We start from the raw sequence: 27,051 nt of genomic DNA, 5'->3' as shown, positions 1-27,051 counted from the left end.
ATTCAATCAAGGCTGGGAGGGAAGAAAAAGTTGGGGGGGAGAAGGAAGGGAGGGGAAAAAAAAATGACAGTGAAAAAGGTTTTTCTAAGTAACACCCTGGTGAGATTAAATTGTCCAGAAAGTTTCTCCGCGCGAGCCTGCGAAGCGGAGGCTGGGCTGAGGGGAGGGGAGGAGCAGAGTCCCTCCTTCCCGGCCACAAACGGGGCATTGGCAAGGGATGGGAATCCGATTAGGCAGAGCCTCGTGCATCGGCGTGCTGTTATTTGGGGGTGTGTGCCCTTCTCCCTGCCACGAACAGCCCCGCGGGGCAGGTTGTCGGCGTTATCTCCGGCCAGCCGGGTTGGTCCGGCACCTCCTGCCCCCAATTTCTTACCAGGTGCTGGTGGACATCACCAGGTGGGGTGATGTCTCGTACCAGCGAGCATCCTCCCCATCTGCACATTAAATGGGCTTCTCAGGAGCTCGTAGCAAGCTCAGCCTGCCCAGGTGGAGATCAGGGGCACCCAGCAAGGGTTTCCCCTGGCAAGCACAGGGGTGCACCCTCCTCCTCCTCTCCCGGGCCTTGGGAAAGCGCCCAGCACCCTTCAGCTCCCATCCGTGCTGCCCTGCCCATCGGGATGTTAGGATAAAGCGCAGCTGAGCTCACCTGGGCTGGAGCTGCCTCCTGCCCCTCCAGCTTCTAGGCTCGCCTCAAAGTTGTGAAAGGGAAGGGATTTTCCGCGGATTCCCATCAAGCGCTTTATGAATACTGTAATAAAGGGGTTACAGAAGATATCTATTTTTAAGAGGGAAAAAAAATACCCATGAAAATTGCAGCCTGGACCCCAGAGTGCGGAGTATTTGCACAGTTCAAAGAGTGACGGCGGTTCAGCCACTCGCAGCCCAGGAACGTCGCCGTGCGACCTACAGCACATCACATGCCAGCTGCTCCCAGGGCGGCTCATTAGAGAGCCACACGGAAGATTTATCTCTCAAAACGGGCTTGCAAATATTTTATAAAATTTGCAATATTTTATAAAATTACAATTTGGCGCAATAAGAAGAATAAATTAGCCGGCTGATGGCTCCTTTTGCATCCTGGGTCCAAGTGTACTCAGGAACTGGGGGGGTATTTGGCTTGGCTCTTTCCAGCACGGTGGTTTAGAAGCAAAGCGAAGGGAGGACAGCAAAGGATGGGACTGGGTTCAAAAGCTGTGCTAGGGGATCTGTGCTTGCCATGGGGAAAACAAAAAGGAAATGGAGGAAAAATCAGGAAAACTCAGGAAAAAGGGGGAAGAAGCTGCCACAAAGTGTGGGGCAAAAACAGAAGTGCAGAGAGAGCCGCGAAGAGGACGAGACAGCACTTTTGCCCAGCAAACAGCTTTGGCTCCAGCTCCGAGGCTCAGTATCACTTTCTACAGACGGCCAAGGGCGCTGAGGGCAGGGAAAGTTAATGTGAAGATTAAAACATCAGAGGGCTGTTCCTTTAGTGGCTCTGACATGCAGAGTAATCCCATGCCCCAAAGCCTACGGAGGAAGGACAAGCGGCAACCCCTCCCCGGGCTGGCGGGGCAGGGGGCGGACGGGGGTCCGGGCGGGTACGGGGGGAGCTCGGCATCTCAGGGACCAGGGGGGACCTGGGCGAGGTGGCACTGAGCTGCTGGGCTGGAGAGGCCGGGCAGTGTGGTGTGGGGAGCTTTGGTCCACCCGTGATCCGAGGTGTTCAGCCCTCAGCCGAGCGCTGCTGCGGTTCTGCGTGCTGGTTCTGTGCCCTGCCCTGCTGCAGGTTGTAACCTCTCCGTGTTTTCCTTTCCTTCCTAGATCCCAGTGAGTGGAGAAGGGATTTCTCAAGCCTGTGAGCTCCGTGTCACAGTTGGCTGCCGCCTGCCTGGGCTCGCTGTCTGATGCCTCCAGGATCCTCCAGGAGGGTCCCAACCTGCTGCAGCGATGGCCCTGGCGAGGAGGCGGCTTTGGCTCGTGAACACGGAGGGTTCCTGCAGTGCTTCGGATCACAGTCTGCAGCTGCGGGGAGGGACAGGGAACCAAGGGAAAATCCCGCCTAACTCCTGTACACCTCCGGTACCCCAAATACCCCCGGCAGAACCACAGCGCTCAGATCCGAGCAAGCCACTGCCTCCACTGGCAAAACGCTGGGTGCACGAAGGGGGTGGGAGGGAGGTCAGAGCTGGCTGGACCCTGCTTTCAGCAGGTTTTTGCAGGCTGGGCTCTGCTCATGGAGCAGGGCTTGGCCCTTGCTGCTCATCCACGGGGGTGTGGAGCTGCGAGGGCGCAGCTGTCCTGGTGGCACCGTGTGTGTGGAGCCCACGGGACCGTGACTGTGTCCGGGCCGGGCAGCCCTGCTGCCGTTCTCTTGCACTGTTAAAAAAAAAAAAAAAAAAAAGTACTGTCTGTAATCGTCTCCCATTAAAATCAACCCCCACCCCTCGCACTGTTGAAAATAAACACTCCTTTTTGCAAAAGCGAGCTGTGTCATCTGCTGCGCTCTCGGGACGGAGGAGGTGACGGGCCCAGAACAACCCCAGACGCCCGCAGACGCATCGGGAGCGGCCCAGCCCAGGCGCCCCGGCTGCGTCGTGCCCGAGCGAACGCCTCGCAGCCGAGAGCGATCTTTATTTGGTCTGCACCCTGTCTGGGAAGCAGCCGCTAAACCCAAGGCAAACAGGCCCTGTGAAAGGGGATAATGAATATGTCTCTAAAATGATTTGGAGCCCTTCTGCTTGCGGAGCGGGGTTCCCCATTGTGCCCGGCTCCCGGCGTGCTCTCGGCAGAGCGCGCGAGGTGGCTGCTTTCCCAGCTGAAACCCGAAAAAAAAAAAAAAAAGCAAACAATGGGTCAAGGCCCGCATTGTGCGCGCCCAGGCAGGCAGAAGGAGCGCAGCCCGGCATGGCCAAGTTCAAGGCTGGGCAGGGGGCCGGGCGCGCGGGGATGCTAATGGGGCTGCGAGCCTCGGGGCCGGGAGCAGGGGGGCCGGGGGCTCTGCATGCCTTTATCCTGCGCGGCCACCAGCGCCCCAAAAGCACCTCGCAGGGAGCACTGGGGATGGATGCCCAGGGGAGCAAGGGGTGCTGGTGATACTGGGAGGGGGTTGGGTTGTCGGGGTGCTGGTGTTATTGCGGGGGGGGTGTTACGTGCTGGGAAACTGGTGTTACCGGGGGTGGGTTACGGAGGGTCTTGGATTAGAGGGTGAACTGGGGTCGCTGGTGGATTTTACTGGGGAAACTGGTGCTGTAGGGAGAAGGGGCGTGAAAAGAGAGGAGATGGCACAGCGCAGGCTCCAGCCAGCCCGTGTGAAGTGCCTGGCAGGGGCATCCCGCGGGGCGGGGGCGGCTTTGGGATCCCCGCAGAGGACGAGGCTCGGCCTCTCTGAGGATGCAGCCCAGTGGCGGCGGGCTCAGCCGGGGCCCCCCCGGCCCCCCCCCAGCCCCTCTTTCCCCGCCGTTTCCCCCCGGCTCCCCCCCGGCCCGGATGAAGTGTGCGGAGACAGGCGGAGCGGCCCGTGGAAAAACACCATGGAGGGCCCGCACAAAGGGGGTTTTATTCAAATTTGTTTAGAGTTTAGCGGATTTGCATGAAAAATGTGTGAGAAAAGCCGGCTCCAATGACCTCATCCCCAGCTGCCATTAATGTTCAATTAAGTGCTGAATAGCGGCAAAGGGGGGACCGGCCGGGACGTGCAGAGAATCCAGGCTCGGGCGCAGACTGTGAGAACCGGGCGGCCCCCCCCGGCCGTCTGGCCCCGGCCAGCCCCGACGGGGTCCCCCCCCCCCCCGCCGCCCCCCTCGCAGCGGCGCTCCGGGAGCTGCGCTCAGCCCGACGGGGCCCCACGGCCCCTCCGGGTCATCCCCCCCCCCCCCGGTCTAAAATAAGGGGACCCCCCCCCCCCCAGGGGGATGTGTCTGGGTGCTGCCGGCTCTCCCCTGCAGCCCCGGGGAGGGGGGACGGAGCCCCCACCGCCCGGCCCGGCCGGGCCAGAGCCGCTCTCCGCCTCGCAGCCGGTGTCAAAGCCCAAGTTCAAGTCCACGCCGAGGGGGCTCTGCCCCGGGATTCCCAGCTCCTTCCCATCCTCCGCCTTTTGTTCGCCTCTGACAATTGCTCTTTATTTCTTACACACCCCCAGCCTCCCCCCCGCAAGCCCCCCCGACCCCCCCCCCCCCTTCCCGCACTTGGCACCGTTTAGCTGCCTGCCTTGCAAACTTAACAACCCCGGTTCTTGGTTATAAGCACTCAAATTCCCCTTCTTTCCCCGTATAAACACGGCCCGGGGTGCGCGGCTCTCCCCCGGGGGCTGCCCCCCCCCCCCGGTTCCCACGGCCCGGCCCCGGCCCGCCGAGGGCAGCCGCGAAGTTGCCGCTCCGGGACACGGCGGGAGCACAGGAGCGAGCCGGATCCTGCACAAATCCCCCCCCCCGGGGGCTCCCCCAGGCCGCTGCTGCCCCGGGACGGCGCTCAGGTAAGGGACCCCCCCCCCCCCCCCCAAAATTTAATCCCTGGGGGCTGCCTCTTCTGCGGGGCGCGCCGGTACGGGCAAGTGTGGGGGCTCTCTCACTGCACCCCCAGCACCCCCCCCGGAAAAATACATCCTTTCCCAGGGCTTGCTGTGGGGTTGCAGTGGCCGTGGGTCCCCCCAGGAGTGTCCCCCCCCACACCCCTTCCCCCGCAGGGGTGCGCGGCGGCGGCCGGGCCGGGGTGCGGGGATGCTCGGCGCTGCCTGGCGGGGGGAGGTCGGGAGGCCGAGGGGGACTTCCCCAAACTTCCTCCGCCCCCCTCGGCAGGGGAACACCCACCTCGGAGCGGGCCCGGGGGGCTCGGGGGGGACCCCGGCGAGCCGGCACCCCCGGCGGCTTCGCACCCGCAGCCGGGGACCGCCGGTAAAACCGGGCCCGCTGCCGTCGGGGCGATGGGGGAAGGGGGGGGCGGTGGGGAGCAGAGGGCTCCCGGAGGGGGCTCCGGAGGGCAAACCCCACCCCCGGGGCCTCCTCCGCCCCCCCGGGGGGGCAGGTGGGCCGCTCGGGGCGCCGTGGGGCCGGGGTGCCCGTGGGGAGCGCGGTTTAACGGGGGGGGGGCGCGGGGGAGGATATAAGGGGGGGACAGCAGCGGATCCGGGGTGCCCAGCCCCGGGCTTGGCACCTGAGCTGGGGGGGGCACGGCTCCGTGGCCGTGCCCTCCTCCGGGGGGGGTGGGGGGGGCTTCGACCCACGCAAAGCACCCCACGCGTGCCAGCACCGCGCTGGGATGCGCTGGGGGGGAGCGGGGTCGGAGCGGGGCCGCGGGGCCGCGGCTGCCCCCAGGCCTCGGGCACGGGCGGGCGGATTTGGTTTTCCGCTTTTTTTTTTTTTTTTTTTTATTTCTTTGAAGACAAATTTGGGTGAAGGGGGTGGAACGAAGCTTCCCTCCCGCGATTAAAATAGAGATAAGGCAAGGCGGGAACGAAAACACCTTACCTGGGCGGAGAGGGCGAGATTCGGGGGAAAAAAAAAAAAAAGAAAAAAAAAAAAAGAAAAAAAAAAAGAAAAAAGGGAGGCGAGAGGCTGGGATATGGCGTGGGGAAGGCAGGAGGGGGTCCCGAGGAGCAGGGACCCTTCCCCGCGCCCTGCGCAGCACCGCGGGGGCCCTTTCCCGGCGCCCCAGGCCCCCTGCGCGCCTTTTAAAAATGCCACCCGTCCTGCCGCGCAGCGCGGCCACCACGGGCAACGCGGCACGGCGCGGGGATGCGGCTGCGCTGCGGGGATTCAGCGCTGCGGGGATCCACCGGGATCCAGCCCTGCGCAGCCCCCGGGGGCGCCCCCACGGCCCGGGGGTGGGGGGCGCGGTGCCGCGCCCCCCTCCCAGCCCTGCCTCGGCCCCCTCGGGGGCGCCACGTTTCCCCTCCGCGCGACACGAGAGCCGTTTCCCCACGGCCGCTATCCCCCCGTCGGGACGGGGGGGTGATTTTTTTTTTGGGGGGGGGTCGGCTGGGCACAGCCGGTGCCCATCCCTCGGCGCGCCCCAAAGCACGAGCCCTGCGCTTCAAGGCGGCGCACGTTTGAAAATAGCAGAATTGGCGCACATCGGGGCGCGGACCCGCCCGCTGATGTGGGAGAGGCTTTATTACCGTTATTTATTTTATTTTTTTTCTGTAGCTATTTAAAAAATAAATAAATAAATAAAAGCGCCCCGGTGCCTCTAATCTCCGTCCCATCCGTGCGCTGCCCGGCGAGCCCCCCCCCCTTCTCCGCCGCCGTGGGGACCCCCACGCGTGTTTGTACCCACGGGGCTGCGTGTCCCCGTGGGATTCCCCCCCGCCCCAGACACTACAGGGATAAAACCACCTCCGGGACCCCCACCCGGTGCCCCGGGGGGGGGGGGAACGCGGCCGTGGTGGACCCGCAGCGGGCACGAGGTGCTCGGGGCCGGCGTCGCAAGGCGTCGGAGCCCCTCGGGGGGGGGGGGGGGGGGGCAAAGCGACTTTTCCCCCCGGCCGGTCGGCAATCAGAAATCCCCTGCGCATGGAAACAGCCCTTCCCCGGCGGGGGGGGAGGCGGGAGGGATGGAGGGGGGATGGAGGGGGGAAGGAGGGATGGGATGCAGGGGAGAAGGAGGGATGGAGGGATGGAGGGGGGAAGGGCGCCGCGCCCCCCGATTGGCCGCTTAAGCGCGAAAACCCAGCGCTGGCTTCGAGGGGAGGGGGCCCGGGGGGTGCTGGGGGGCAGAGGTGGGCGCTGGGGCTGCTGGCGGGGCCCCCCCGGCCCCCCGCTCCCGGCAGCCATTTTGTGGCAGTGCCTGCCGTCGTGCCAGGGCCGGGCGGGGCGGGGGGGAGGGGGGGGGGGCGGGAGGTGCTCGCTGCCCTCCCCGGCCCGGCGGGGTTGGGGGGCTCCGTGCCACGGTGGGAAATGTATTGCCTCGCCCGGCGCGCTCGCCCATTGACAGAGATAAACATGCAAATGTGGCGATTTGCATGTGATTAACATACAGGCAGATTGGGGGGGGGGGAGGGGCCGCCTGTGTGCGCACTGCAGCGTGTGTTAATGCAACACCCAAACAGCCATTGCTGATGGCTCCCGCCAGCGGCACCTGCGGGCCCCTTTTCGCCCCCCCCCCCCCAGCTCCCCCGAAGCTGGCACCGTCCCCCCCGTGCCCCCATCCCCGACCCCCTCCGGACCCCACTCCTGTCGCCCCTTTTCCCGAGCCCGGCCGGGTGCAGGAGGGAGAAAAGCGCAGCCCCCCCCCCCCCCTCCCCCCCCCGCCCCCGCCCCGGTGCGGAGCCACCCGGCCCGGTTGGGCTCGGTTCAGCCCCGCGGGACACGGGGACACGCGTGGGTCACTAAAAGGCTGCCCCGAGCCGGGGACGTGCTGGGGCTGGGTTTTCACCTTGTGCGTGGGAAGGAGGCGGAGGGCTGGGGGGGCTCCGTTCAACCGCTGCTTCTTCCAGGCTCCGCCACCGCCTGAAATCGCGCGGGGAAGGGGAAAAGGGGGGCGTGGGAGCGTGGCCGGGGGGGTGCCGGGCCCGGCAGTGGCCCCCGAGCGGCCCCGGAGCTGGGGGGGCACCGGGACGCACCCCTCGGGGTGCTCCCATGGCGCCGCACCCATGGCCGAGCCTCCCTCGGGGGGTGTCCCCCCGCCGCTGTCCGTGCCCGTGCGCGGCCGCGGCCCCAAATTTTGCACACGCGTGGCCCCAACCGGACTCACCCACGGGGGTGTCGGCGATTTCTGCACGTGCCGCACCCAACCCCCCCCCCCCCCCCCCCCCCCCCCGGCATCCTCACACGGGGGTGTATCCGAGCCCTGTGCACCCGCACCCACCGAGGGCACCCGCACCCACCGGCTGGTCCCGCACCCACCGTGGGTGCCCGCTCCCCGGACACCCGTGGGTGCGTCCCACGGCGGGCTGAGCCCCGCAGCCGCGGCCCCAGGGGTGCGGGGAAGGCCGTGCCCCCCCCGCTCGTAGCTCAGCCGCCAGGAGCCCCCCAGGCCGGGCATCCCCTCTCCGCCGGCTGCGGTGCGGCGTGGGGGGGGCCGCGGGGCGCCCTGCCCACGCCCCCGCGTGTTTTCGTTGAAGTGGGAACCTCGCCCTGCCCTGCCGGCGCGGCAGGCAAAGCAGCGGGCCGCGGGGCGAGGAAAAAGCATCCACGGAGGGAGCCGGGGGGGGGCGAATCCAGTCCGAAATTGGGGGGGGCACATCCCGGGTACCCATCACGGTTCCCCCCCCCCCAAAAAAAAAAACCCACGGAGGTTTTGGGAGAAAGCGGGGGCGGCCCCGGGCGTGCGGGGGGCGCAGCGGGCAGCGCCCGTTGCCCGCCCCGGCTGCGGGGATGCTGCGGGGATGCTGCGGGTCCCCGGCTCCCCTCGCTGCTCTCCGCCCCCCGGGGTCCCCGCGCGCAATTTAGGGCTCCCCGTCCCCAATTTAGGTGCCCCCGAGCCGCGGCACCGTCCTCCCGCAGCCCCCAGCAGCAGGTCCCCGGTGCGCGCGGGCGGTTTGCGGGGCCGGGAGCCCGGCGTTCCTCCGCCGTTCCCCGGCGGCACCGGGGGGAGAGGGCGCCGGGGCCGGGCGTTATTTGGGGAGGGGGCTCAGGACCGGGGGGCTCCGGGGGAAAAGCCAAGTTGCGGCTGCCGGGGAGAAACCCAACCGCGCCGCCTCGTCCCCGCGTCCCACGGCACGGGAGATTAAAGCGCCGACGGATTTTGTTTTCCAGCACAATTTTGGAAAGCTCCCGTATATCTGCCCGCGTTTCCTCGGGAGAGAGGGAACACGCGGAGCAGCCCTGTGATGAATTCTTCCTGCTGAAAATTCCTCCCAAACAGAGTTGATAGGTTATTCTTACAAATAACGCTGCCTCTTTTCTCAGCGACTCCGTACACAATCGGAACTTAGAAACACCAACACCGTTGTTGTCTTCTTTTTTTTTTTTTTTTTTTTTTAATGTACCTGAAATATAATTAAGGTTTGGAAGCCCTTCAGAACAGCCCGCTGGATAATACCCAGCGGTTCCTTCTTTTAAAACGACAAAAACATCAGGTGAAACCTCCCGGAGAAGCATCGCGCCAAGGACAATGCCGAGCGGGGCTGAACGTGTCCAGCCGATGCCACTTACGGGAATCTTTTTTTTTTTTTCCTTTTTTCTTTTTTCTTTTTTTCATTTCTGTCAATTTAGGAACTACCGGAGGGGGGGGGGGGGGCGGGGAGAATGGGAAAAAACGAGGCACGGGGGGAGACCCAGGGACCTGCGGCCACCGCGGCTGCGGGGCGGCACCGGCGGCCCCGCTCCCGGCCGCAGCCCGCAGCCAGACCCGGAGCCCTTCTCCCTGCCCCGTTTTTATTTTTTTTTTTATTTTATTATTATTTTTTTATTTTATTCCCCGTGCCCGATTTCCCCGGCGGACGATGGGGGCGACCCCCGCGGTCAGCCCCGGGCTGCGGCAGGGCAGAGCGAAGTTCGCAGCGCCCGGCGCTGTTAGGGCGAGGCGCGGGGTGCAGGATCCGGCCCGGCAAAATCCCCATACCCGGAACGGGGATTTTCTGGGGGGGGTCAGAAGCGGTACTGCTTCGTGCCGCCCGCCCCACGCACAGCCCTGCCCCGCAGCATCCTTAGCTCCGGTTTTGGGGCCAGCGCGGAAGAAGGGGAAGCGCCGGTTAACGAAAGGGGGCTGCGTTTCTGGCAGCAGGGTCAGCTTTTCGCCGCCGGGCTCGGGCAAGGCGAGCCCCAGGCTTGGCCACCCCATTTCCCCGTCGGGGCCCGTCGGGGCGTTCACGGGGACCAGGGCCGGCGGTGCCCTTCCCTCCCCGGCCGCGGCAGCAGCCCGGCACCGGGGAGAGCGGCGGAGGCTGGCGAAGGCTCTGGGCGTTTATTACCGCGGATAATAACCGCCTTTCCCCTATAAACCCTACAAACCATTATTAACCCTGTAAACCATCTCCTCTCCCAGCCGGTTCGTTCCGCACCGAGCTCGGCACCGACCCGCATCCCAAGCGCGGCCCCGGCGGGGGCCGAGCCCAGCCCGGTACCGACGGGACAAGGGCTGGGGGGCAAGGAGCGGAGCCCCGGGACAGCCGCGGTGCTGCGGGGCCGCTCAGGACCCCACGGAGCCGCCCCCCGACGGGCGGCCCCGCCCGGCCCCTCCTGTCCAGGGTCCTGAAACCGCCCGCTCGGCGCCGACGGGGCGGGCCGGGGCAGCCGCCGACGGGCCGAGCACGGGGCCGGGAGGCGCTTTAGGGACGGGGAAAGGGACGGGGACGAGGGGCCGGAGCCGGGCTCCTCGCCGCGGCGGACACCGGGGGAGCCGCCGGCTCGCTTGGCGGCGAGACGGGGCGGCAGCTGTAGGGCTGCCCCGACGGCGCCTTTGCAGGCGCTATTCTTCCCCGATTTACTGCTTGTCACCGGCGGCTCAAAGCTTCCCCCCACCGGCTCCGGGACCTGAGCTGCCTTCCCCCTCCCTCGCCCGGGGGCTGTGCAGAGCGGGGCCGAGGGGACCCCCCCCGTTTTTCTCTCCCCCCCCCCCGGGCACACGGCGCTGCCCGCAGCCCGCTCCCCTGCGCGCCCGCCGCTCCGGGGAAGTTCAAGAAGTTGCTTGGCCCCGCTCCCTGCGAGCAGAGCCAGCCCAAACACCAGCGTCTGCCCCGGAATATTTCACCGTCGGGGAGAGGGAAGGGGGGGGGGGAGACAGCTTAAAAAAAAAAAAAAAAAAGCCCCCTCGGGCTCTAATCTCCCATGCATCGTTACAACTGTCCGCAACGAGGCGGGGGAGGCCGGGCTGCAATTAGCTATAGAGCCGCTCGCCTTGCAAACAGAGGGGCTCGGATTATTGCAAATTCATTTCTATTTTCCAGGCCAGCGCTTGTATTCTCTGTTAGCATAAGAATAGAGCCAGGCCCTGTGAACTCCTCCGACCTACTGACCCCTCTCCCCAGAAATGAATAGCAGCACTTTCCGTCCCCCCCCCCTCGCCAGCCTCTCCAGCAGACTCGAGCCACGGCCTAAATTCCTAATCAGGGTAATTTAATATATCTTAAGCCCCTGGCTGCTTTATTTTCGCTCCTTTTTTTAGTTTGTTTTAGGCATTCACTGGCTCTCACCCCGTCATTAGAGATCCTTATTTGACGGATATAAGAAGCTGTTATGAGACTACAAGTCTCTTTTTATCTTCTAAATAAGCTGTGCTTCCCTGTAATTAGAATGGTATTCCCAGCCTTTGAGGCCTTTCAGGACCGCCTAACAAAAAACTTGCAGGAGATGAATAATCCCGAAGGACAAACTCCCCGTCCCGAGTGAGGACCGGCACAGAAAGCAGCGCTGGGCGGGGGGGGGGGGCGGGGGCGCACAGTGGGGGCAGCCACGCGTGTGCAGGGCCGGCCCTGCCCGCACCCCCCCCACCGGCCCTGGGGGCGCTGGGGGTCGGTGGGGTCGGTGCAGCCGCTCGCCTCTTGTCCGGGGGTCACCCGGCGACACCGCTGTCCCCGTGTCCCCAAAGCTCCTTGCGGGGCACCAGGGTCCTTCCAGCCCTAAACCCCTTCGGGGGGGGCTCCCTCGGAAGCCCTGGGGGCAGGCACCGAGCCCTCCCCCTCTCCCCGCAGCACCTCGGGGCCACCGGGACCCCAAGCCCCGGCCACCCCCAGCCCTGTCCCCACTCCCCCCGGGACCCCGGCCCCCCATGTGCCCGTCGAGCCGTCGAGGGGATCGCGCCACGGCCGCTCCTCTCGGCTCTCGTTGGCCAGCTCGCGATGACGACACGAGCCAAACTCGCCAGAATTGGCTCGGATTTATGACGTCACGGCCGCTCGACGGGGGTCCCCCGTCGGGGGTCCCGCCCCGGCACGGGAGACCGAGATTTTGGGGGGGGGGGGGGGGGAAATGAGCCCCGACGGCTCTGCCTTGCCGGGACCGGGGGGGACACCCCGCCACCCGCCCGCTTCGCGTCCCCACGCAGCTCCGGAGGTTTGGGGAAAATATCACAGCTCTACACGTATAGAAAATAGATGTGGAAACGCAGGGAAAGTGGCTGCGGGATAATTAGCCTTCTTGATGTGGTTGGAGAGTTATCTAATCCAGAGGAGCCTCAAGGCATCATTACGGAGACAATATTTCAGGAAATCCAATTCATTGGAGCAAAAATATGACATTCATTTTGCTGGTTATGTTATTACAAATATCCTTCAAAGCCGACATTTCACGGCCCCCCACCCCCCACCCCACCCCCCCCCCAAAAAAAAAAAAAAAAGAAAGAAAAAGAAAGAAAATAAAATAAAATGACCAGCCCGAGAGCCCCTAAGCTAGGGGCTGGGTACGAGGAGGAGGATGCTGAGCCCGGCGGCAGAGGCTCCTCGCCTCCAGGAGCGGGGCTGCGGCGGGTGGGAGGGTGTCTGGGGGGGGGATTTGAGGCTGGAGGGAGCTCCCGAGGGGGCACAGGGTTGAGGGGGGGGGGGTCAGACAGAAGCAGCGGCAAGGCGAGGGCAAGCCGCCCAGCCCCGACCGGCGGCCACCTGCGCTGCAGCCGCCCGGCTCGGCGGAGGCTGCCCTGGCTTTGCCTTGCGCCGACGGTGCGCGCTATTTTCAGCTCCGCGCCGCCTTCCCGGGCGGCGGGCGGCGAGCGGAAAGGCTCTGCCTCGCCCGGTGGGCTTCGGAGCCCCGGAGCTTTCCCTGAAACGCCGCTGGTGCCGCTGGTGCCGCTGGTGCCGCTGGTGTCACTGGTGCCACTGGTGCCACTGGTGCGCGGCGCGGAGCGGCGCTGCCGGGCGGTTTCTCTGCCTCTTCCCCGCTGCCTGCGGCTCATCCCGGGGTTTCCCTGCCCGGCCCCGGCCCTTCCCACCTGTTTTAGTTTGGGGTCGGGGAGGGGGAATGCGGGGCCGGAGCCGGAGGGGCTGCGGGTGTCCGTCGGTCTCTCCCGGCGCCGAGGACGTCCGGAGCGGCGACTTCCCAACCCCTGCCAACGAAATCCGCCCCCCCGAGCGCCCCTCGACGCCCGCCCCGCGCTCCCCCCGCGCCCCGCAGCTCCCCCGGCCCACGCAGGGGCACGGACACGCGTGGCATCCCCCACGGAAGTTTGTTTTTTTTTTTTTTTTTTTCGGGCAAAACGGGGAAAACACGGCGTTTCCCGTCCCTAGACGGCAGGGTCCGGGTGGCTCCGGCACACCGGGGCCGGGCCCGTCCCGCTGGGGCGACCGCGGGGGTGGCCCCCAAAGCGCGCCCATGCCGGCTCCCCCAGCTGCCGCCACGTCTCGGCTCCAAGTCGCAGCCCGGTTGTTTTGTTTAATTAAACTCAATGTCAGTGTTAATTTTCCGCCTGGCCGGGCAGCCCTGCCTTCGCCGGAGCCGCCGTGTTGGTTACAGATGTCAGGACGCCCCGTCGGGGCTGCGCCGAGCCCGTGGAGCCGCGTGGCGCCGGGCTGGTCGCTGGGAGGAGCAGGGAAGGGGCTTCCCCGGCAAAGCTGCCCCCCCTTCACCCGCAACTCGGTCCCGCGTGGGCGAGCAGCGTGGCGTTTCACCAGCTTTGTGACAGGGGTGCCCCCTCTGCCCCCGACGGAGCGCCCCCGTCCCCTGGCTGTGCGGGGACAGCAGGGCAGGGGGTGCTGCGGGCGGGCCGGGGGGGTCAGAGGCACTGCGCGGCTCTGGAGGGGGGCACAGGGGAAGGACAAGGAGCTGGAGAAATGTAGGTGCTGGGGGGGTACACGGGAGGGGGTCCGTGTAACGTTTTGGGCAGCGGTCGTCTGGGAAACGTGGGAACAGGGTTTGGGAGCGGGGAGTTGGTGCCGTCCGGTGCTTTAGGAAAAAAGTCCCCTCCCGAGGTGCTGTGGGGGACAGAGATGCTCTGGGGACGAGCACGGGACACTGAGGCACCCCCAAACCCACGGCAGCTCCAGGGATGAGCCACCCCATCCCCACAAGAGCCCCAGCCCAGGACAGGGCACAGGAGGGTGGCAGCGAGGGATGTGCCCTCCTGCCTGCCCGCACCCAGCAGAGCCCCCGGCCGGCTCCCCGTCAGCCCTCCCAGCAGCCAGGCACCTCTCTGCTCTTGATTTCCCAAATATTCTTCCAGCCCCTCTAAACCTGAGGCCCTGCACCCCCCAGGTGAGTGCCAGAGCTGCTCCTGTGCCGAGCGCCCAGCCGGAGCATCCGATGCCCTCTGCCTCTCCTGCTGAGACGAGCAGGGAATAGCAAGTGCCCAGTCACCTTCTCCCTGCCATTCGTGCTTTCACAGCCCCCTCTCCTATCCCCCTTCGTCAACTCTTTTGGCAGGCTGAAGAGCTCCAGCCTACTGAGTCCCTGCTCTGACCGCAGCTACCGCGCGTCTCCAGCCGCCGGCCTCCCTGTCCTTCCCCGCAGCCTCCCCGGCTCCTCTCCTGCCATCGCCACGCTCTGCTCTGCTCTTTCCCAAGTCATTTTGCCTCTTTGCCCCCCTGCCAGCTGGCGATGCGATCAGTTCAAAGCCACATCCACAGCCCGGAGCTCTCCTGTAGCCGCCTCGTTGCTGCGTGGGCAGCGGATTTGCGTTCTCCGTGCACGCTCACCACCGAATCCCCTTCTCATTTTAAGGCTTTTATCAGCACGGAGCCCCTTCTATCCCCCTCCGCGCAGCGCCAGGGCTGTACCAGCGCTGGATGTTGGCACTTGGCAGCTTCCTCCCCTTCCCCAGCCACTTCCGAGCCTCCCGAGCACCGCGCTCCTGCGCCGCGGAGGCTCCGGCGGTGACCCCTCCGCTGCGGGAGCCCCAGGTTTTGTTACGCCACTTTGTCTCCTAACTTTTAACCGGTTATTCATTCCCGAGCTGCTTTTCAAACTTCCCTTCTCAGCAACGGGACCGGCCTTATTTACCAAACAATCAGGTTTATTGCTGTTTCTACTCATTCTTTGTTACAATTTCTATCTGTTTTCCCCATTAAACTCGGGACGTTGTGATTTTCCGGACCCCCCGTCGAGCCCTTTTTCGGAAGTTGGCTATCCTCCATTCCTATTTACAAAGACCGATTCACACAGGAGGCTACGCTCCAGCTACTGAAATAGCCATTTCATATTTAAGTCCTTCCAAAACTCCTGTGGAAATCTCATCTTTTGTCGCTATTTATTTCTGTGGGAGCAGCCCTGCGACCTTTTCCACCACTACCTGGCCTGCGAGCGCACCCAGCTCCCATAAGAAAGCCTCCTGTGGGGGAATTTCTTTAAGATCTTGTGAGCAATTGCCAGGGTAGGGGATTCGTCTGGTTTCCTTCTTCGGCTGCCCGGCTGCCACCGCCCAGCCCTGCCTGCACGGCCACCTCTGCGGCTTTTTATTTGCCATTGGCAAATTGTTCCTGGGAAGCTCTTTGTCCTGCCTTGCGGTTTTACATCCGTGCTGGGCGTTGCTGCTCCTCCAGATTTTCCCCAGTTTCTGTGTTTTCAGGGCACGTGTTTGCTTCTGCTGTTCTGTTTGACCGCGAGATTTCTCTGGGTGGCCTTAAATCTGCGTCGGCCCACAGCACGTTTGTTATAATGTGGGATTTGGATGGGCTCCCGTCTCCTTGCCCACGTCCCAAAACCCTGTGGGCACCGACGGGTGCCGGTCCCACACATTTTGGGCAGTTCCTGCCGTTGCTGCTCCTTTCCCCCCTGCCACAGCCACGTCCCCACCCCAGCGTCACCTCCAGGCTTGGCACGGAGCATCCTGGGGACCTTTACAAACCCACAACCATGCACCTGCCCCATCCATATAGGGGGGGATTTACACCCTAATCACCCCTTTGGGTGCTGGCAGGGTACAAGCCATGCCTGCTGGCCCCGATTTCAAGGCGGGCATCAAATCCCAGGAGGGCGACGGTGGGGCAGCGGCAGGAGAGGCGCAGGGCCGGCGGCTCGGAGCGGAGCGAGCCCCTTGGCAAGCGTCCATCCCACCGCCTGCTGGAGGTGCAGGTGGAAACGCCTCGGAAGAGAAAAACGCACCCGCAGCAGCGGGCCCGGCGTTATTGAAGCCGCTCGTAAACAAAGCCACTTGAGTGGAGAGTATTCAGGGAGCCCAACAGCCGCAGGAAACTATAATTACGTTTAAATATTGTTAGCGTCATTATCTTTTATCCGCGATCAGATTAAAACAATTATGGCATTTTCAGGAATTGTCCTGGCATTCTCTTGACCGGCGTTATCTGTCAGGCAGGAAATGTGATTTTCTCCCCGCGCGCTGGGAGAGGCGCCAGCAGCCGCGCGGTCCCCGGCACACCGGGAGAAGCCAGCAGCCGGTGCGAATTCCCGTTTTATGGAGAAAACTTCCCTCATCCCGTTCCCATTTGTAGGGCACGAGCTGCTCCTTCCCCATCGCTCCGTTTCCAGCCTCTTGCTCTGCGTTGTCCAGCCCGGGTCCCCTGCCCGGGTGGCAGGGTGGGGACGGAGGGGGACGTGGTCCCGTGCCATCGCCTCTGCCGGTGGCGGCGGCGGCGTGCCGGGGCGGGTGGGCTTGGCAAACACGGCTCCGTGCCTGAAAGCCGTGGTGAGCAATTTACCCGAGGAACTCATTTCAGGAGATCTAGTCTAAGTTAATTAAAGATGGCTGGCTGGGGTCATCGCCTTGGCAACAATTAAGGGCAGGAAAGACGCCTCATTAGTAATAGTTTTTAACAAAAACCATAATTTTTCATATCAGGACAATTGCTGGCACACAAGGTGGGGGGGATGAGGATGCTTTGCTCTCTGTCTGTCTGTCTGTCCCCACCATGGCTGCTGGTTACCCGCAGGGCAGGACAGGGACCCTCGGCCATCGCCACCCCGAGGCTTCCCGAGCATCCTGGCCTTGGACAGGGCCTGGGGTGGCTGCTGGTGGCAGTGCCACCCCCGCCACCACCACGGCTCCATTCCTCCAGCTGTGCCCTTTTTTTCCTTTTTTCCCTTTTTTCTCGCCCCCCCCCCCCCCACCTCTTTGTAATCCAGAAATCTTAATGCCGCTGCCTACTAATGCCAGGCTGGGCAGAGTAGCTTTATTTTCTACTTAATTAACTGTCATCCTGTGATTGATCAATTAATGATGGAGCCATCACGGTAATGCTCTGGGAGCTGGTGCATGAGGGCCAGGCCGAGGCGGGCGCTCGCCTCCCCGCTCCTACCTGCCCCGGCGCCTGGGCACGCTGCCCTAAATCCTGCCCTGACAGCAAAGGTGATAGGGGCAGCCCTTTCCCCCAGGAATTTTGGCCCTCTGCAGGGCAGCAGCAGGAGGACCAGGGCCCAGGAGCGATGCTCCTGCCCTGTTATCCCCAGCCGGGCAGCGGGGGGTCGCGTCCTCCTCCTGTTCCTCCTCTGCCTCCTCCTCCGCCTCCTTCTCCTCCACCTCCAAAGTTGCACAAATGGCTCAAACAGGAGGGATAAATATAAACTCCATTCAGATATCCATAGAAACAGAGCTGGAGATGGAAGACCCCATGCAGCTAGAACCTTCCTCCTCCTTCCCACACACTGACATTCCCAGCGTTATTCCAGAGCCCTTTATAAAACCAGGCGGGCTGGGCAGGGGCCAACAGCGATCGCCAGCAAGGTGCTGCTGGAGAAACCCCGGAATCGGGGAGCGCTGCTCCCGCTAGATAATTTATCCATCACCGTAACAAACAACAAAAAAATAACCAGCATTGTGTTCTAAAAGCTGTGAATCCGCTCGGTGTGGAGCTGCCCGCTTGCACGCGCGTGTGCACGGGTAAAGCAGGCGCACCGCGAGCGCGGCGCGAGTCCTGCCGGCTAATTGCTGCTCCTTTCCTGCTCTGAAAAGTGCTGAGGTACAGATCCGGCGTGCTGAAAGGCGCCTGGCGTATTGTCGTGCACCAGCCCGTCCCCGCCACCCAACAGATGCTGAATACAGCCCCAACACGGCCCGGCCGTGTACCTGCACCCACAACACCGCCGCGCGTTTGGCTGTGCATCGGGGACAACTCTTAGGTGTTTAGCCAGACGAGGCGCCCCTAAACCCTGCTGGCTGGTCAAAAGGAGCTAAAACCACGCTGCAGGCAAGCAGCCGCTCCTGCGGGCTGCCCCAGCAGCTCTTGTCCCGCAGGAGCTGCGGATTGAGCTGTTTGTCTCACTGCGGTGCTGTGCACACCCCCAGGCCCACAGGCGTACACATATATATATATATAGTCACGCGCGGACAGCCGGCTTGGAACCTTATATAGTGTCGCAAACATAATGCTATTTTTCGAGTTAAAGCTCCAAATTGTTCATCGGAGATGACACACGCTGCGCATTCGGGGCCGAGAATAGGCCAGGCTTGGAAGCAACACTGGAAAATATCAATACCATCAGCACCTCCTTGCTTCCCAAACCCAATCAGACACAATTCCTGCTGCCGATAATGCACACCTATGGAGAGAAGATGTTGGAAGAGGCAAATTGAAGCAGCAAAAGGGGTCTCTTTTCATAGCCCCAGCTGCTGAGATGCTGGCAAGGCCCCGGCTGTCCGAGCCCTCCCAGGCTCGCTCTCCCTTCCCGCTGGAGGTCTGGCGGGGAGGCCGGCATGGCACGAAGGCTGTGATGGTTTGAGGATAAGGTCCCCGACAATGAACCTGGTGGCCGAATTCAACCCCTGGCTGTCTTTGGGTTGGGACCGGAGCCTTTTCTCGGTGCCTGCAGGCTCTGGGTGCCTAGCAGTGCCCAGACACTCGTGGCCAGGAGGAGCAGCAGGGACAAAGCTCCCGTGGTTGTGCAGAGCCTAAAAAATATCCGGGGCTTGGGCAGCAAGGGGCTATGTGCAGCGTGCCGTGGTGTGGGACAGAATGGGGAGAGGGTGGCAAAGCAAGTCTCCCTGTTGGGGAGCACTTAGAGAAAAAGGAGGTGTAGGTAGCTGGAAAAAATGAGTACATATTTACAAAAGCAGCGGCTGAGCGTCCTTGGGGCTTCACCAGCTCCTCTCCCCTGGTTGCATCCTGGTTGTGGGGCCTTGGTGCATGACTGAGCATAGTATACGCATACTGTAAGTATATGATCATGTACTTAGGGGTTTTTAGCTAAGAAAAGTCAGGTTAAAATACTAGCCTACCATGCTCACGCTTAAAGACATTTGCAGCAGCCACCACTGAAGCTGGGTTAAGAATACCAGCTTTACAGGCAACTGGAAAACGCAGGAATTGAAGGTTTCGAGTGGTTTAGTGAATCTCTTGATAAATTAAAACATTTTTAACGTGCACAAGAGCAGACCTACATCCTGAATTTCCACGTGCTGGAAACAGACTCCCCCTGTGCAGCTGCCGGGGCTGCCCCCGGGGCTGCTCGTCCCGGGAGCACCGTGGCCGTGCGGCAGGAGCGCAGCACCCGGGGCCGCCGTGCCCGCCGTGCCCTGACCCTGTGCATTGTGGCCGGCTCGTAAAGATGCTCCGAGATGGAGCTGGAGCCATTTAAAACCAATTAATAAGCAGTAAACTGCCCCGGCCCTCGCTGTTCATTAGGCAATCACAAAGAAACTTTATTTTAGAGTTGCAGCCCTTTTTTTTTTTTTTTTTTTTTTTTTTTTTAAGAAGGAAACTTTTTAAATATGTAATTGGCTCTGGGAACCAGGACCCAAAGGGGTTGCAAAAGCAAGGGAAGCAATTGCCTTAATCAGTCCAAGATCCCTGATTTATTTATGTATTTATTTCTATTTCAAAGCGGTGCTGCTCATCATATCAGGGCCTTTAGAAGCACAATTATTCTCTCGACGGAAGACCTAACCTAGGCTGTGATTATTTGCCTTGCTGAAAGGCAGCGTGTACCCCCCCCCCAGCCATCGTCCCCCCCCCCCAGCCGAGCGATTTCGGAGCCCCCAGGCAGCCTTCCTCCACCAAACCGCCCCTGCCAGCACACGGCGGAGCTCCGCGGCTTCAAAGGCCGGTGCAAATGTTAACTAAATAACGCTTCTTTATTCATCTCCTTTGGCCGCTTCTCGAGTTGCATGAGATAAATGGGCGCCCGTCCTCGTGGCTCAAACAAGGCACCCGACGTCACCCGCGAACCCAGCCGGGGCTGCCTCGGCTCGGAAACCCAGCGGGTTTTGTACCAGGGAGCCTGGCTTGTGCCATAAGTGTTTTGTTTAACCGATGGGAAAGGAGCGGGGTGGGATGTGGAGGGGGTGAGCTGCCAGGCAGGGCCTGCCAAGGCTGAGCGTGTTCGGGAGATGGGAGAAAATGAGGGGAAATGGGAAAAAGCAGAAATTGGGATGCTCGCAATGGGGCGAGGCCCCTCGGAGCCCAGCCAGCCCTGTCTGTAGGGTCAGGGTTTTGGGGGCCAGTGCTGGCATTTTGCACACATCATCAGGGCGGGGGGGACTTGCGTTTTCCCCACCAGCTGCAAATTCTGTCCACCAGCATCCCCATCCCACGCGCACCCCGTCCCTGGGATGTCACCGTGCCGGGGCTCACGGCGATGCCACACCGGGCACGGGCTCGCGAGAAATTCTCCTTTGCCCTCCCCCCCCCCCAACTCCCGCAATGCATATTTTGCGGACGTTTAATTGGCTGCAATTATTAACTAGCACGGACACTGGAAACCTGCCAGTCAGGAAAATAATGAACCGTTTTAATACAAATTCAGCCCGTAAACAAACGCGGCTGCCAGCGCCGCTGCGGCCGCCTGGTGCTCGGCAGAGATGCTCCAGGAGGGGGTTTGCCTTGGTGGGGACCCGGGGTGGGGAACCCTCCATCCCCACGGGAGCACTCGTGTCCTCGTCCCCACGGGGACCCCACATCCCCCCTGGAACGGTACCTGCACCCCCGGGCATCCCCAGAGCATCCCTTGAGGTGCAGAGCCCAGGCCTGGGGAGGGTGCTCAGCATCACGCCCATTAATGCGGGGATGAAACCACAGGAACCCCCCCAGCAGAAGGTGCCTGTGCACCCCCGAGCTCTCCCTAAACATTTCTGCCCAGAAAAATATTCCTGCCAAGGTGTGGAGATCAGCTCTGCCTACTTTTGATTTATTCCAAAATTCTCAATTCTCTATGCTTCTAAAAATTTTTCTCTTTCTCTCTCTCCTTTTCTTTTTTTTTTTTTTTTTTTTTTTTAGTAAAATGGGCTGATGTTCCTTTTAACTTTCAGTAATTTGTAGAAATTAAAAAAAAAATCATTTGCTATGCGACCCAGATTTTAATAGCACTCTGAAATTAATGTCTCGGGGCTTTGTTTTATTTTTTAATTTTTTTTTTTTTTAGATGAACTTACTCCCTGAATGGTGAAAAACCTCTCAAATCTGGATCATGAAAGTAGTTCTGAATTGTTTTCCTGATTTTTTAAAATACTTCTGACAAATTAATTGTTCTGTATCTGAATGGAGATGAAAATCCTCTTCCTCTTGCACGTAGTTCACAGAAGCATATTTTAGCATTATAAAATAAAGCTAAATTTTATAAAACAGAGAGATTTTCAAAATCTAAATTACTGAAGAGGTGGAGCTGTGTTTCTCTGTTGTCAGGGACATGTGTGTAAAAAGGCATTTTTCCATGTTGTCTAGGCTGAGAATATTGATGCCTGCCTTCACAAGTGACTCCTTCCCCTGAATTAAGCAACAAGGTAGTAAAGATACAGCATTTATAAGCCAAAAAAGCAGGCACAATTTATTAAACAGCTACAATGTGACAATAAATAATTTTAATGTCAATCAAAATCTGATTATTGTCACTGAAATTTGGATTGAAAAGATAAAAGGCTGAAAAGGAGAATTGAAATCAAAACCGCAGAGAAGATTCCAATATCTTTGTTCCTTGCGATAAATATTTTGGGTGATGGTTTAAAACAGACAATTCTTAATTTTTTTGGGGAAAAAGATTGAATGTGATAGGCTTTTAAGAAAGGTGGTAAGAAAATATACACAGGTTTGGGAGGCAGTGAGAAGAGCTTTTGTTTTTAATAATTTTTTTTTTGAAAAAAAAGGGCAAGAGAAAACAAACATTATTATTATTATTTTTAATTGAAAAACACTGGTTTTAAAAATGTTCTGTTGACTGCAGGGCAATGGTGGGAGAGGGATGGCTCGCACTCGCTGTACAATATTCCCCCTCCGTCCTCCCAGCTTGGCAAAAACAAACAAACCACCCATAAAAACCCTGGGGACGCGCTGGCCGAAGCCCAGGCTCTCTGGGTGAAAAAGCCCCGAATTAGGGCCACGCATTTATCCGTGCAGCAAAACTTCAAACGGCCGGGGAGCCCCTGCTGCCGCGGGGCCGCGCCGCCACCGCAGCCCGGGCTCGGGGACGAAGGATGCTGGCGGCTGGGGACACGGCGTGCCGGCAGCTGGGGTGGCAAACGCCGGCCATTTCTGCTCGGAAATTATTTTTTGTGGGGGAAATAGAGGTGGTTTTTAAATACTGGGGGGAAACGGTGTGTTTTCCAGCAGCCTTTTGGGTGCTGCGTGTGTGGGGTAGTGAAAAAATAATTTTCCTCGCTGTGAGCTTGTCAGAGCTGAGGCCAAGGATGCAGCTGCTGGGAGGCATCCGCATCACCCTCTTTTACCCCAAAATGAGGATGCTGAGGATGCTGGGGGGAGGATCCTTGGCATCCCTGGGGTGTCGCAGGGTGCTGCAGGGCTGATGGCCTCTGCTTGCTGCCCTTGAGGGGCCGGGTGAGACCCTCCAGGAAGGAGAAGGGTGCCCTGCATCGCCCAGCTTTCCCCTGCACGCCTGGGCAGCAGCTATGGCTTGGCACCATGTTCAAATGACGTCTAATTTGGGGACATAAAATGCTAATATTTAACAGAGTGGCTAAGGTTGGAATCCTCCGTGCACTGTTTCAGGCATTCAGTTTTATTCTGCACCCCAACCATGCCTAATTCTTCCTTCAGACATACTCCCAATTGTTATTATTATTGCAAGGATTTAGGGGCACGACACAAATATGTGCACCTGTAAATATATAGCTGTATCTGGGTAGCCAATATTGGCTCAACCCCTGGCAGCAGAGCCCGCGGGTTTGGAGGTTTGGGGATATCCAAGTGTGTCCCCAGAGCGGCTGATGGATGGACGAGGAGGAACCGGGCGGTTTTAATCAGCGTGTGCGCCGCAATAGTTGGGTGAAGAAGGGACCTGACACCCGGATCCTGTATTTGTTATAAATCACACCCATAAAAGCAGGAGGGAAAAAAAAAAATTAAATCGAGGGGGGAATCGCGATGCTTTCAGTGCCAACTCACTCCCCGAGCTGGAACAAAGCTTTGCCAGCCCAGGAATAAATGACGCCGCACCTAATGGCTCTTATCCCTTCCCCGGTGCCTCCGACGAGGCAGCAGTAGGGGTTTAGAGATGCAGAGGTGATAGGAGGCGGCGTCCGGGCCTGGTGCTGGTTTTACCGGCGGAGGTGCTGGGACTGGCGGTGGGGCCGGGAGAGGGGCTCGGCCCCGGGTCCCCGCTCGCCCCGGCTGTGCAGCCGCCGGGCTCCTCTCTCTGCTCAATTGCACAGCGCACAAATGGAATCGCTCTCCTCGCTGTGTTTGTGGCCACGGGAGTGGAAGAATTACATCGGGCTGAAAATAGTATTTACTTTTACTGATTGAAAAATAGATGTTTGAAAAAAAAATGCAAAAGCAGGAATTGAAACTATAATTACAACAAACCGTATGTAAACTCCCAGGTAAACACTGATTATACTGTGTCATTTCAGCCAGACTTTATTAGCAAGGGAAGAGGAGAATCTTCTCTCTCTCTGCCTGCGGCGGATGCGGCGTGTAGGATCCCACCGCCTGCCATTTGCAGAGCACTTTTCACCCTAAAAAATCCCATGTTTACGGCCTGATCCCGCATGGCTCTCGTCACCCCAGCTCCCTCAGATGAGCTGTGCCGTCGCCTCGTGCACGTGCATGGGTGCAGCATGGGGCTGCGGCGCGGGGGCCTTGGGAGGAGGCTGGGAAGTGGGCAGCGGGTGCTGGGGGGATGAGGAACTTGGAATGGGGTCCTGAGGGGTGGGATGGGGTGGGTGGGGTGGGGTGGGGTGGGATGGGAGGGGATGGGAGGGGATGGGAGGGGATGGGATGGGGTCAGATGGGATGGGGTGGGATGCCCCAGCTGCAGGATCCCCTTTCCCACAGGCACCACCCAAGCACCCGTGGGCCTGGTGGGACCCATCCCTGGGGAAAGGCCGGTGCCAGCCCCAGGGCTCCCCGTGCAGCTCCCCATCGCTCAGCCACACACCATTCCTCATCCCTGGGTTAGGCACCGTCTCCCCTTGCTCGCTGGCTCCACACCCAGCCCCAAACCTCCAGGATTTCCCCTCTCCTCTGGGCCCACCGGTGCCGGGGCTGCGGCCCCCGCCGCCCCCCGGGGCAGTGCCAGGCAGCCGGGGGGACACCGCAGCATCCCTCCGCCACCTCGGGCCGCCCGGCCTCCTGCTCCCCCTGCTCTCTGACCTTCGGGGGGAGCTTTGGGGTGGCGGTGGGGTATGGGGGGGGTCACACACACACAACGAGAAAAACACGGGGAGCTCCAGGTAGCTCTTACACAACAGCGCTGCGGGCCCGGCGGCGCCTACAGCTTTGCCATAGTGGCACCCTGTGGCAAAAGGCGTTACTGCAGGCCTCGGGGGGGGTGGGGGGGGGACACACGGGGAGGGGGGCTTGGGGAGGGGGACAAGGCCCCTGGGGAAGGGGAGAGAGGGGCTGCTGCCCCCCGGGGGGCTGGGGCAGGGGGGGGCTGCTCTTTGTCTGCCCGCCGCCCTCCCGCCACGGCTCCCGGCGTCTGCCACCAGCAGGAGAGGTGGGCGAGGAGACGGCCGAGCTGCCGAGAGGGGCCGGGGGGAGTTATTGACACAGAGGGCACGCTGCTAAAAATCAAATCTCTCCCTCGCTCAGGCAGTGTTGACAGAAGAGGATGGGCAGGAGATATCAGCGGCAGACACGCGCGTCCCGGGAGAGGGCGCAGGACGGCGGGCATCGCGCTGCAGCAAGTGCGGGTGCAGGAAGGCTCTGCCCAGGATCTCTGCAGGAAAGAAACCCAAAACCCTGTTTGGAAGCTGGGGGGCACCCCCTGAAACCCCCACCCCACCGGGCACCGCGGGGGAGCCAGCAGCAGAAAATCTCCCCCGACCGCGGGCTGAGCTGTGGGGGCTGTCACCAGAGCTTTGGCTGCCCAGTCCTTCCAAAAAAGAGATGTGGAAGAAGAGAAACGGGACTTCTCCGCACTGGGGGGCTTGGTGCAGGGATGCTTCCCCCCCGTGGGCCCTCTTGGCTGTGCCAGATGTCACCCCACGCACAATAGCTCCGTCACCTAGAGTAGAGGCCTGCGGGTTATAGGTATGAAGCAAAAACAACCTGGGCTCGTATGAGAGAGGAAAACCCATTTCTGGAACACCTCCAGGTTCAAGCCAGGGCACCAGGCAGGTGTTTCTAGAGAGGAACTGGACTTTACGTGGATTGCAGGGATAGTCAGGGTTTAAACAGTTGGTGCTGAAGAAGTTCTGGGAGGGATGGAGTTGGGTCTGACCTCCACTTGAGATACCTGGGTGAGGAGGGGGCGCAGGAAGGCCGGGGCTGCCTGCAAAACCTGCCCCTGCAAGCTGCATCCCTCTTTCCCCAAACATGCATTTCTAGACCTCAGCAAATGCGAGGAAGAGGGGGGGGTGAGGAGTGGGCCCTCTCCAGGCATTAACCAGGCTGTGTGACTTTGCCACAGGGCTTCCCAGATGTCAGCCACCTCCCAGAAAAAACATCGGGGAAGAAAGGGGAAATAAAACCCTGTGCGAGCAGCGCAGGACAAGCCCCCAGTTTGCCTTGTTCCTGCTGTCTCTGAAGGCTCAGTTGATCCCCTTTTGGGGAGTCCTGATATGAACCCCAAATACAAAGCAAACACCACATGGGGGCCCTCATTTCACCTGCAGACCGGGGCACCCCCAGCCCCAGTTTCCACAGCAGCAGGAGCAGTCGGTGCAGACCCCTGTAGGTCCCCCCCAGCGGCACCACGGTCACCCCGTTGCAGCCCCTGGTCATGGTGAGGGTGGGCACCAGGAGCAAGAGGTGTCCCAGCCCTTCCCACACCCTCCCTTGTCCCATCTGGCTGTCTTTGGGCTCATGGCCCCCCTCCACCCCCAAGCTCAGCACCCCTTTCTGCTATTAACACCCTCTGGCTCTCCGCACACCTGCAGACAATCGGGTCCCCAGCCACCTCCACCTTCCCCCCGCCTCAAAAGCTCCCCTCAGCTGTCTTTAAGCCGTATCTGAAATATGCGGTATGTAGGAGGAGAAATTCAGTCTGACAGCAGTTTAAAACACTGCACTACTTGGCAGATTTAAATGCTATTTTAAATATAAGCTATGACACAACGGACAAAAATAGCATTGAAAATACCCTGTCATGTTCCATATTGCGAGGAGTAGAGAAGCAGACCAGGCTAGAAAGGAGCAGAGAGAGAGGCCAGATGGAGAGGAGAGGTTATTTTGTTTGTTTTAAAGAAACTGGATAAATGTATTTTGTATGTGACTGGGTAAATGTGTTTTATGGAGCATGGAGCCAAAAAATAAAAAATAAATAAACCTTCGCAGGAAAATCTACGTGTTGTATTCCATGTGGGATCTGCCAAGCAGGTTTGCTGGTAAATAATTGGGGCGAGGATGTATTTATTACAGGGCTGTGTTGGTAATACTCAACACCAGCAGCCACCGGGCTGCTATTGGATTGCACTTGGTCACCTCTGAGCCTTTTCTCCCTCTTTATTTATCCACGATTTAATAGGAATTCGATCTGCCCAAGAAAAAAGGCACCCTGAAATAGCTGGAAGTGACGTTAACTTGCAGCCCAGCAGCCGGGCGCTGTGGGAGGTGGGGCAGTTTTCCTGTGTGTTCTCCCAAACACGGGCACACCTGCGGCCGGGGAGGTGAGCCCTGGCCACCTGCTGGGGTCAGGAAACCTGCTCACACGAGGGGAAGGACAGAGCCAACGAGCAGGGGATCTGATTTATCACACTGCTAGGCCGGGGGTGTTGCCACGGGGCTGGGGGGGGATGAAGGACGGGGCTGAGCCACCGCTGATGTCCTGGGTTGTGTGTGTATGCTGGCAGATGCCGGGTGCTGGTGCGGCTGCAGCGAGCCCGTGTGGCTCTCTGTTGGTGTGGGTGCCAAGTGCTGTGGCCACCTGCGCCCCCAGGGCATGGAGCTGCAGGAGGAGGCTTCTCCTTCGCTGCCCTTTCCGAATCAAA

The 27,051-nt window shown here is 60.8% G+C and overlaps 1 protein-coding gene and 1 long non-coding RNA gene across 2 annotated transcripts in view; one reads left to right on the top strand and one right to left on the bottom strand.

The window, feature by feature from the left end:
- The window catches only part of LOC121076107, a 34,574-nt gene extending 32,170 nt beyond the window's left edge, over positions 1 to 2,404 (top strand). Inside the window, exon 4 of the long non-coding RNA XR_005823333.1 lies at positions 1,801 to 2,404. This is a non-coding gene — a long non-coding RNA (uncharacterized LOC121076107). The remainder of the gene's footprint in view (positions 1 to 1,800) is intronic.
- A 1,807-nt stretch (positions 2,405 to 4,211) lies between these two features.
- LOC121076225 lies at positions 4,212 to 25,838 on the bottom strand. The gene is made up of 2 exons (XM_040570350.1): positions 24,717 to 25,838; positions 4,212 to 4,450 (listed from the first exon to the last, which is right to left on the bottom strand). The coding sequence occupies exons 1-2, from the start codon at positions 25,438 to 25,440 to the stop codon at positions 4,215 to 4,217; spliced, it is 960 nt and encodes a 319-aa protein (XP_040426284.1). The 5' UTR covers positions 25,441 to 25,838; the 3' UTR covers positions 4,212 to 4,214.
- Positions 25,839 to 27,051: the final 1,213 nt, after the last annotated feature.

The sequence above is a fragment of the Cygnus olor genome, chromosome 11 (genome assembly GCF_009769625.2).
Source record: "Cygnus olor isolate bCygOlo1 chromosome 11, bCygOlo1.pri.v2, whole genome shotgun sequence".
Lineage (NCBI taxonomy): Eukaryota > Metazoa > Chordata > Aves > Anseriformes > Anatidae > Cygnus > Cygnus olor.
Note: the sequence above shows the minus strand (reverse complement) of the source record. Positions and strands in the feature narration are given on the sequence as shown.